The sequence below is a fragment of the Lacerta agilis genome, chromosome 10 (assembly GCF_009819535.1).
Source record: "Lacerta agilis isolate rLacAgi1 chromosome 10, rLacAgi1.pri, whole genome shotgun sequence".
Classification (NCBI taxonomy): Eukaryota; Metazoa; Chordata; class Lepidosauria; order Squamata; family Lacertidae; genus Lacerta; species Lacerta agilis.
Window position 1 is genome coordinate 16379121 of NC_046321.1, and position 11780 is coordinate 16390900.

At 42.4% G+C, this 11780-nt stretch overlaps 1 protein-coding gene across 1 annotated transcript in view; it reads left to right on the plus strand.

Annotated features, from left to right (window-relative positions):
* CACNA2D4 (calcium voltage-gated channel auxiliary subunit alpha2delta 4) overlaps positions 1 to 11780 on the plus strand; it is a 172816-nt gene that overhangs the window by 85192 nt on the left and 75844 nt on the right. Inside the window, exon 27 of the mRNA XM_033162586.1 lies at positions 4932 to 5009. Coding sequence (XP_033018477.1) covers positions 4932 to 5009 — 78 coding nt within the window. The remainder of the gene's footprint in view (positions 1 to 4931; positions 5010 to 11780) is intronic.

Sequence of the window (11780 nt, forward strand, 5' to 3'; positions counted from 1 at the left end):
GTTATGCTGCCTGGGGCTTATGGGAGTTGAAGTCCAACACAGGTTCTTCACCCCCTGCTTTAGCAGTTGCTGACCTCATGGTTTTTTTACTTTCTCAAAGCCCTTATAAGATCTCAGGTGATGCCACAGCATAGTTAAATCCTCACAGCACCTGGTGTCTGTTTTCAGCATTGCTGCTACCTCAAACCTACTTAGTTTTTAGCTTAAACTTTGCCACAGAAAAAGTACTTCAGGGTAACAGCTTTGATTTCCTTGAAATGACAATAAATGACAGAGGCTCTGCTCACATTTTCTGTAGTGGAATTGAGGGACAAACCAGATATATTTATGTGCTTGCTGGTTTCAGTATAAAGCAGAGTTGAAGAGCTCATCATTAATTGCTGAATATAATGGGGAAGGGGAACAAAATCTGCCCACTTCCCCATACTTTTGCTACTTGAACACTTTTCATCAGCTGGCTTGCTTCTGAGGTAAGTTAGGACAGGGGTGGGGAACCTCAGACCTGAGGCAGGCCCAAATGCAATCCTTGTGACATCTCCGTCTGGCTCTTGTTTGAACCCCCTCTTCCTAGGCTGCACCTTTCATTGCCCCCTGTCTTTTTGCCTGTATGGAATGTGCCCTTGAATCCTTATGATGTCTCTGCCTGACTGGATGGAGGATACAGTGAGTGTGTATTGAAATTAACTTACATTGCAAACATAAGATTTACATTGTTTTCTCCTAGCTCTTTTGCCTCTTACCCTTGCCCACCACTGGCATGTGGCCCTCAGAATGTTGCCCACAAAGGCATGTGGCCCTCAGGCTAAAATAGGTTCCCCACCCTAAGTTACAGTTAGTAAGTAAGGTGGGTGGGAGATGGGGTTTCACTATGTTCTCCATTTAGTGATACTGACCCTACTTTATACACAAACCAGAAACTGCATGTTTAGTGAACTCATGCAGGTGTGCTTTGACCTTGGGTGACAGATATTTGGGGCTGTCCAAAGTCTCTCCCACACACTCATTCTTTAGCAGAACTTAAAATCAGTGTGGGTATGACTAGTCTCTGGGCCCATTTCATAATATTGACCACAGGATCTCCCAACCCTATACAGTACAAAGCACTGTTTTGGAACAATAAGTTAAACAAACACGAACCAATTTATGCCTCCCCAGATGATTTGGAAATAAGTGCATAGGACACCTTTTAATGTTAATAACTAGATGTAGAAATTAAACCCATGTGGGAGTGGGTTGATGAGAAGCAAAAGGAAGTTGTGGGCAGAGAAAGGTGTGTAGCATATCTGAATTTCACCTCGGTAAACAAATTTTGCAGGGCTTTTAATGTTTTTTTTTCAGTTCAACCTGCAGGACATGCTTGACTAGAATTTGCATTGGGATAAAAGAAACATGTATGAACACTAATAATACTAATACTAATGCTACTGATAATTTATTTCTTATATCCCGCCCATCTGACTGGGTTGCCCCAGCCATTTTGGGTGGCTTCCAACAAAAATACAGGAAAAACAACAACAAAAATTAAAAGCTTCCCAAAACAGGGCTGTCACATAGACATCTGTGGACTCCTTCAAACCACTTCAAACTGTTTCCAGACTCTGTGTCAGGGACAAGCTAGTTTTTGAGGTTGCAGGGGAGTACATTCGTCTCCTGCTCCATGTGGTAATGAACATGATATTAGAATGCATATGCCTGTGGGGAGAGAGAATGTCATGCTATTCTTATTAGATCATTTCCCCTGGAGTTGTAACATGCAAAAGGTAAGGTCAGAAGTTGGAATTAGTGCTGTGTCCAGGAAGTGAACTAAAAGCTCTCATTTCCTTAGGGTTTGTGCTGTATCTATACGTATAACTCTGCAAGAAGTCACGTGGCATTTTGCTGGAGGGTTTTGGTGTCCTTTGTCTGTCCCCAAAACACACAGAAGTGTATATGAGTGTGAAAGAGAGAATTTTTGAATGCCACAAGGATAATGGTTGAGGCATGAATGCTATCCAGAAGGAGAGTCCTTGAATTGAACAAGTGCTCCCTTAGGTCTGTGCAATGCCCTTCCAAAATCAACTTAATTTCAGGGTTGTTGTAGGTTTTTTGTTGTTTGTTTCAATCTGCACAAAGACTTGAGGCTAAAAATGAATGAAGCTGCAAAGTCATGTTCAGGACACATTGGGCACTGGTGATGGAGCCAAGAATAAAAAGCAAATGACAAATTCTGGAACTGTGGGGGAAGAGAAAGGAAAACCCTTATGTTGCTGCAGAACATTCAGTAAGGCAATATACTGTGAAGGAATAAAAACGTGTTTGTGTGTGATGTGACCAGAAATCCTGACCTTCAGAATGTCCCTGTTAACACAGAAAAGGGAACAGTTGTAAAGCACAAAGAAATATAAACAAGTTTGCCTACACTTGATTCACAAGCCTAGTTCTCTCAAATAGCAGATGAGGAAGTGAACCTGTTACATGACTGTAGTACTTCAGACTGCAGGTGGGGCCTGGCATAATTGAATGCACTTCAAGCTAGATGTCAGAGAGAGGAGTTCCATCCTAACTTTTTACCTAATAGTTTTCTATGTATAGGGAATGTTTATGTAGTGAGGTGTGTTCAAGCATGTGAGACACCACGTGAAACAGTACTGTCTAGTATTAGGTTGTCCACTCTATGTTGTTTGAGAGAAAAGGCTCTAATCTACAGTATTGTGATTTTGGGGCACAGGGGGTTAGGCTTTATGCCTGAGTTCCCTTCTAATTCTTGGATTCAGCAAGGAATCAATTGCTGAAATAGCCAGGCCAGCTTTTTGGCAAGGTGATGGCCCCCTAAGTATGGGCCATTAAGGTAACAAATGAAGTGGTTCTATGCCAGAGAACAAATGGATGAGCCCCTCTTCTTCACCTGGCAGTTGGTGAGAGGGGTGTGTGAGAGCTGAGCAATAAGCAGGCTGCAGGCTGAAGCCCGTAAAGAAGAGACATGCTTGATTTCTGCTGGAATCCAAGGCTGTGGCTATGGGAGAAGCAATACCTTATTGGGATGTTAATGCTGTGAGCCTCTCCATTGTTGGCTCAAGTTGTATATATGTGTAAATAAATAATATATCCTAAAGACACTCATTCTGAGGAAACTGAACCCTGGATAAGCACCTGGAACCCCTGCAATCTCACAATGCTCAGGGATTGTGGTGGTGTGCAACAATGCGGTGGTTACCTTCTGGTGTACCAGTGCTTCATTGGTGTGGTATTCTTCTGTTGTGATAAAAGTGGCTGTGCAATACCTGTCCCAAATGAGAGACCACAAATTTCTTTAAAATATTGGATTAATCCAAAATTAAATGATCTTTGGGGCTCTCAAAACAGTTCTTCCTTGCAGAATTCAACCATCACCCCTCACAGGGCCAGTTAATCCTATCTGCTCCTTCAGTAGGTTGCACATATTTCAAATATCAAAAGCACCTGACGCTCTGTTGATAAACTGAATATTAACTAACATTTTTCTTCCAGGCTGAGTTAATCTAACCACTGAATAAATGGACTGAAATCTTGACTAATTAATATTTTGTTAGTGTGACAGGAGAAACTATGCAGCATTTTATGTTGTCTTACTGGGTTAGCTCATGCATGTAGCCCTGCCAGGGAAATATGTCAATGTGAACAACCTCCAGCTTGCTTGCATTTGCCTGTAGGAAGTAGTGTGAGTGAATCAGAACTGCATGCATACCCACATGTATGCCACATGCCACAATTGCAGCAGTCCTTTTTTGTAACTAGGCAAGACATTCACATGTAGGGTATTCGGTCGCAGGGCTGCTCATGGGTCACGTGTATCATAGAAATGTACCTGCTACTACCAGAAGTCTACAGGTCTTAACAGCATTTTCTAGGAGCGGCAGCCAGTTGAATGAACATTCCATGGTTGTCCCTAGCAACCACTTGGGCCTATAGACATCCCTCTCCGCTAAAGCCTGTGGTATTTATGACTGTGAAATTTCATTAGGAACATAGCTCACACTCTCCATAGTTTCCTAGCGAGGATATTTGGGGTCCCATAGCAAGAAATAGGATGAATATATCAAGCTGTTCATGATGCCTTTTGCTTAAAACTTCCCTAGACAATTTGACAGTTCACTGTATATAAATGTAGAAACAGATGTTTTAGTTGCTATCACAGAGAATCTTCTCTGTGCTACTTTCTGAGTGGGAGCACATTCCCAGTTCTTCACATCCTTCTTTAACATGCTGTTTGGAAATCTTTATTGGTTTGAAAAATTCAGATACGATTGTAGCTCCCTATTTTTGAAAATTAAGCAATCCTGTTATGCTAATTAAGGGTGATGAGTTCTTGTTGTTTCATGATCAGTAATGCACAGAGCAGCTTCTGAGGATTTTAAGAGACTCAGTTCAGACAAACAGCAGCTGAAGTGATAAAGCTGTATCTCAGCTGTACCATTTCAGATTACAAGGATGGGCAAACATGAATGAATGTTTCCTCATGAAAAACATTTCTACACCTGTATTAATTTATTTTTGTATTGCTGTGGAAGGTGTTTTAATTTGCTGGTTCAGTATTTTTATTGGCCGTTTTCTTGGGAGGGATATGATGGCTTTATGGTTGTACTGTCGATATTTTGCCATTTTTATTGTTGCAAGCCACCACTGCCTGGAAAGTCAGCCTAGAAGTGTTTTGAGTTAACACACACACACACATGCCATGGAGAAGTCTCTGTGACATGTGTAGGGACTTTTTAATCTTTGAAGGAGCAATCACTCAGGTGAACCGCCACCTGCAGCCTGGAGTCTTGACACAGGTTTGTGCTGTTTGTGTAGATTAAAGCTCAGCCTTCTCTGTACTGCAGTTTTGTGTTTGATTTGTGAGTGTCAATTCTGAGACCCTCTTCCTTAGGGATACAGGGTCAGGTACTAAATTTGCTTCATTTATGTCTTGACAGAAGGAGGTCTGCCTGAGGCGGTAACTGTGAGCACTTCTGTGGCTGTGACTGTAGGTGGGAAGACGGCAATCGCTGCAGGTAGGAACTTGTTTCAATACACTTGAGGCATAAGGTTGAGGTTAAGGATAGGGAAACACTTCACTAAGTATGAAATTGTCTCTTTTCCAAACTGGTAGGTGACCCATCACTTGTCACAGAATTTATTGTCTGAAATCCATCTATTTAAAACTAGGCCTTAGACAAAGTCACATCATATCTGCCACTTTTTCTGCACATGCCCACTCACCAAAAAGTCTGCTAATTTTCAGGACTATAGAGTTCCTGCAAATGCCCTAAAGGGGCATACCTGGGGAAGCTGTACAGTTCTGTGGCAGAAAGACTGGGAAGCAGCCTTTAAAGCATCACCTGTTTGCTTTTTCAGTTAAAGGTTCCGGGCTCATCCACATTTCCTTTCATGTCACGCTTTCTAGGCACAGGTCTGGAATTTCTAGGTCTGTGTTCAAGCAGTGTGTCTATAGATAGATAGAAACAGGGCTTTTTTCCAGCCGGAACTTGCTGGAACTCAGGTCTGGCACCTCTCAGGTGGGCTCCATTGCCATTGTAAGAGAACAAGGGAGGTGTTCATGGTGAGTTCTGGCACCTCTTTTTCTAGAAAAATAGCACTAGGTAGGTAGGTAGGTAGGTAGATACAGTCCCTCTGCTTTCCCTGGGAAAACCCACTGTTTACCACTCAATCTGAACAAATGGCAATCGAATTTTCCATGAATGATCCTTCCATCTTATCAAATGTTTTTTCAGAACAAAAAGTTGAAACAAAAATTGAAGACTGTTCAGCTTAGCCGTGTTAAAAGCCCTCAACGCTTGTGAATCTGTGATGACAGTCTTTTAAGGATGTACAATGTGTAGTTTGGGGGCATTCATGTAACTATTTTCTTTGTGTCCTTGAAGTGGTTTAACTGGTGTCTGAGGCTTGTAATGGTAGCAGTGAGTGGTGAGGAGTTCAGGAGAGAACTGAGTGGAGAGAAAGGTGTTTTGGAAAGAATGGAGAGTGAGCGTTGCGAGGTGGCTGGAGGAAAAGGTATTGGCTGATAGTGACATTTTAGAAAATTGCTAAAAGCCAAATGAACAAGCGGTCATATGTTTTGCTGGTTTGTTTTGTATTTGTAGCATTCAAAGAAGGGAGTTGCATTGTGAGCATATGTGAACTCATGATACTAGTGCAGCCTTAGATGCATTTCTTTGTAAGAACCGAAGCACAGAGTTGATGGAAGAAGGAAGCCAAAGGATGTGAACAGAGACCTCTGGAGAAATCTTACACCTTGTAAAAAAGTTGGCTAGTACCAGATATAGAAGCTTAAGGATCAGGGTGGTCAAGAAGGGGCAGAGCATTAAATATCATTTTTTTATTAGCAATAAGCAGCCAAATATTTGCTTCTGGTTATGTTCTGGACAGAATATAAAAGACAAATATGTCATCTTTGCCTCTGTGTATGTCCCTGAATACTGAGTGTTTTTTCTGTACTGCTAGCTCAATGTAGGTTGTGGCCTTTTTTAGGTGGAAACCACATGAACGGAGCTTCTGCAGTCTAAACCATACTTATCTTTCCCAGTGAATTAGGAAGCCTATTTGCTACTGTAATGTACCTAACAGCTTTTGATCACTGTGCAAACATTAACTAAGACATAATTATTAATTATGGTTTAATTGGGGCTATTTTGTCTCCAGAGGTATAAGCCTAGAGTCTCTCGCTGGCTAAATCAGCTCTCTACATGTGACAAACATAAATCTGTATAACATGAGGAATTCCGAACCCCACTCTAGATAACGTTACTGACTGTTCTCTCATGTGAGTCAATAACCTGAGGCGTTATGCTTCACTAGGGAGAAACTGCTGTAGTTACATCGCAGCTGTTGACAGATTTAAAGTCCCAGTGAAACTGCTGGAATCTGTGCAGGAGTTCTGCTGTCTCCCTGGTCTGTGTATATATGATGTCTCTCTTATTGTGTGACCTTCTCCTCAAGTGCGTTATTTGCTTGGCATCTAATCATAATTCCAACCATGAACAAACTCCAGTTTGTGTATATGTCTGTGTGCTTTAAAGAGTTGATTTTTGTTGCTGCTGTGTATAGGACCACGATCTGCATGTCATGGCTTAGAACTCCAAAGTACTTCATAGATGGATCTGCACTTCCCAATACAAAGGAGTTCTAAGGCACTGTATTTTGCTGTTCCCCAAACCACCTCTTTGTTCGCATCAAAGGGTATTTTTAAATCACTCAATAAGTTGAAGACAACCATCAATCTTGGGAGCTACGTGCACACAGAGGAGTTTCTGACTTATTTTCCCCTGCACAGTACCTGACAAAGTAGTTTTGAAGTCAGGTGAGTTTCAAAGTAGCTTGTGACACAGCACAAAGAGGTACAGAAGGGAAGAAAAGTCAGAAGGTCTGCTTCATATTCACAAGCCATTGTGCAGGTTCTGTGCATTTGGCACAAGTGCAGAAAATCCACTGGTCCTAATTTAAAGGGCTTGTTGCAACCCTTCTCACTACATTCTGCATTAGACCATTCGTGCAGAGACAGCCTTGTGGGATAGTTAGGTTAGTGGGTGGTGCTGTGGTCTAAACCACTGAGCCTAGGGCTTCCTGTTCAGAAGGTTGGCGGTTCAAATCCCTGTGACGTGGTGAGCTCCCATTGCTCAGTCCCAGCTCCTGCCCACCTAGCAGTTCGAAAGCACGTCAAAGTGCAAGTAGATAAATAGGTACTGCTCCGGTGGGAAGATAAACGGCGTTTCCATGTGCTGCTCTGGTTCACCAGAAGAGGCTTAGTCATGCTGGCCACATGACCCGGAAGCTTTCTGTGGACAAACGCCGGCTCCCTTGGCCTATAGAGCGAGATGAGCACTGCAACCCCAGAGTTGTCCACAACTGGACCTAACGGTCTTGGGAACCCTTACCTTTAATTGTAAATACATGACAACAGGGCTGAATTCCAGCAAAGCCCAGAGGTTGAGCAGCCTTTTGGCTTTACCATTTCTGTTCTCTCCATTTAAGTTAACTGTTGGGAAAGTAGAGGTGGGGGCATTGTAGGTAGCTGTGGTAGTTCAAGCTTATGCACAGATATTATACAGAAAACTATTAGAAGTTTCACAATAATTTCCTTTTAAACACAATGTTAATTATTCATTATGTTGGTTTGTTTATCCCACCATATAGGGAAAAGCCAAAGTAGGAGTTCATTTTTATTTTAAAGGAGTAATATGCTGTTTTAGAGTTTCTATGCTGTGCCTCATTCCTGTGCTTTGAGCTCACCTGGGATGGGGTTGTGCCAGTGTGAGAGTTTTACTGGAAATAATGCCTTGCTGATACTTGTGGATTTCCCAAGGAAATGTTCCACATCTCCAATCTGCTGGCTTGAATCCCATTCCAGATTTGAAATTGCAGCCAAGGAGTCGGTTTAATCTCTCATACAGCTGACGCTGTCGAGCTCAGAGTTATCTATCCAATGCTCTCCTTGCTGGTTTGTCTCTGCATTACTTCTGCTTTTGTGCTTGAAAGGAAAAGAGCCCATGGCTTTCGCCCAGTGGAGGCTCACAACACCGCAGGACATTTTGAGAGGGGTGCCCATAGATTTTGAGCTGCCCCCCTTTCTCCTAAATCATTTGATAACGTTTTAATTCTACGCAGAATTAGAGCAGCGAGGGGGTTGCTATAGCAACTGTTTCCTTGTGCCTTTGGTCTGACTCATTTCAGACAATTACTCTCACGCTCCAGGATTCACAGATGTGATAGAGGAAGAGTCATGTGCTAGGCTTTCAACTTTTCACTTTTAATTTCCTCTCCTTCTTTTCACTGGTATTAACTCATGCATGGCTCCCAACCTATTGAAATGTGTGTACACATGTGTGTGCATAGTTCCTCTGTGAAGGGAGCCCACTTTAGTAGCATATGTTGACACAACTATGAATTCTTGGTGAAATTGTGAACATATTGGGCTCCTGGCATGTTTGAGGACATAGATCTGGGTAACCACCACGCATATGCCCCCCCCCCAATGTTAAGCAGCGCCCGGTGCAGCTATCCAGGAGAATATTGTGCTCAATAGTATCAAAAGCATCTGAGAGATCAAGAAAAAGCAACAGGGTCACACTTCCCCTCTGTCCCTCTCCTGAATAAGGACCTCTGTCAGGGTGACCAAGACAGATTCTGTCCAAAACTGAGCCTGAACCCAAAATGAAATGGGTCAAGATAATCACTTTCTTCCAAGAGTGTCTGCAACTGGACTGCCATCACCCTCTCAAGCATCTTACTCCAAAAGCAGTATTAGTAGTATTTCTGGTATTCAGAAATAGAGTGACCATGTGTCTTGCTTTACAGAGGGCAGTCTCGTCCTTGAAGAGCTATCAGAAAACATTCCTCTGTTTGAAGGAGTTCTATTTGAATGACTGTCCTGTCCTAATCCGGTTTAAAGATAAAAGTACCGGTATGCCCTGTGCCAGGGCCAAGTGTCTACAACTTGTAAATCCCTGCACTGAATAAAGCCCAAGATCAATGTATGATGGCACAGCAGGGACTGCGAAGACCTGTTTTCGCTGCTTGCCTGGGAGTACAAAAACAGGAGAGTTGTCAAGCACTTGGAAGACCATATCCAGAGATTGGGTGTATTCAGATTTGTATTATGTCTCTGAAACAGATTCAAAGTAACAAATTCATGTATTCTCTCTGATTAGTGTATCTGCATGATACAGCTGTTGGTCACATTCACGTTTAACATTTTCAAAAAGTCAGAGTTCTTACATAAGCACCTGGATACTAGGGGTTTGTGCACTGCCTTGGAAATTGCATGATCTGTGGATCTAATTTGCAGTCAGTTTATAGCTTTTCCCTTTGCACTTTTGTGATGGGCATATCTGGCTTTCTGGATTCTAATAACTGCACAAACTACTACAATAGTGGAATAATTTTGTGGTGCTTTGTATTGAAATGTGAATCATGGTTGTGCAAGTGAGCCCTGGGCATAATTATTAGTTCTGTTCCCTCTTTGACATCCTCTCCTCATTTCCGCTCAAAAAACCAACCCATCCTACCTTACAATACTAGTGCATAATGTAAAAACTGCTGACTTCAGTGGCAGTGGGAGCTGGGAAGTGTAATCCTCACAATATGAATTTCCATCACCAGTTACCCAAGAGTCTTTTAACTAGAAATGCCAATGATTGAACATGGGACATAGCCCCTCCCCACAGAGTTATGGTCAGAAGATAGGGAAATGACAGCAGTAGCGAGTGGAAAGAGAGTGAACAGCCCTTACTTTTCTCCTTTTGGAAATTCAGCTGAATTGCTCTTTCTGGCTTCTATATGTCTTCATTCTATATGTCTTCATTACTGCTGGCAAAGGCTTCAGCGGTCTGTACAGTCTGACATGCAATGAAATGGAGAGCAAAGTAGAGCTGTCCTGTGCCAAGCGCCCTCCTGGTAGGGTTTCTGTACTACTTCCACAAAGTTCTGGAAATGATTCAAGTTCTTCACATTAGGAAGTGTGTGTCTGAAGGAACATATTTTCAATTCCTCATCAAATACACATAGTTTTCTTCATTTACATCAGACTCTTGGCTTACAATACCCTTAAAGGCTAACTCATTTAGATCTAAACCGGCATCTAAATTTGGATCTGGTGCAAAGGCTCCGCTGTGCCTCTCCATCTCAGATGACCTGGATTTGTGTCAAGAGAAAGAATGGCCAGAGAAAAGCCCCTGCTTGTGGAGGAGAGCTACCTTTTTAGAAGGCAGATGGAATGTGGGGGCTTGGGATTGTCTATGACATTTGAGAAGTGACAGTTGAGAAGATCAGAGAAAGGAGTATCTGAAGAGCAGCTGCTCATGGAGAGGCAAGAGAGAGATATTATGATGATGAAAGAGACAAAAAAAAGGAGGGGAAAGGAGCAATATTGCATGCTGGAAGGGAGAGATGTGAAAGCATAATTTGCACAGTGCTCCCTAGCCAGTCCGGGGTAGTGGACACAGTCTGTATATACGTTTCTTACCATTCTAAGGTTGTGAGAGGTAGGAAGAGAGTTTGTAAGGTATTAAATGTCCAGGAGCAAGGATATGTTTCTATGGGCTAACCTGCACTGTTTCTGCTGCAGAGGCCATGTGGCACCCTGTTTTGCTACTGTATGAGCAGTTCCTGGTGAGTTAGGAGTGTCAATCCCTTGTCCCCAGCACATGGTCAGTGCATAACAGGATCTTGCTTGGATGCAGCTTGAGTAGGTCTGAATAATTATGGAAGAGAGCCAGCCAGTGCATGCCCAGTTCACCAGTTGACGGGGATGCAGATCCAAGGAGCTGTAAAAGTTGCATAGCGTAAGGGCAGCGTGAACAAGCCCCTAAAAAAGAGGATCACATGGATGGGGATGACAGGTTTAGTGCTGGTATGATGTAGTAAGTTCAAAATGGCTAGATGTCTCTGGGCATGTAACTCTGGATGGAGCACTGCTATGTGAAGGGCCTTGCGCTTAAATTTATTTATTTCATAAAAATTGAACACCGCTTGATTGTTTGAAAAACCTCTCAAACCTCAAAGTGGTTTACAAAAAGATAAAACAAGAAAATCAAGAAAATTTACAATACCTTAAAACATACAAAAAGTTAAACTATTAAAAGAGATTAAAATTCATACCAGCACTCCTAAGCACCTGGCCTAAACAAGAATATATTTAGCAGGTGCCGAAAAGAAAAGGAGCCTGCTGAATATCAATAGGCAGGGAGTTCCAAAGTGTACATGCTACCACACTAAATAATTTAGTTCTTACAAATGCAGAATGGGTATTATGTGGCACCAGTAGTAGT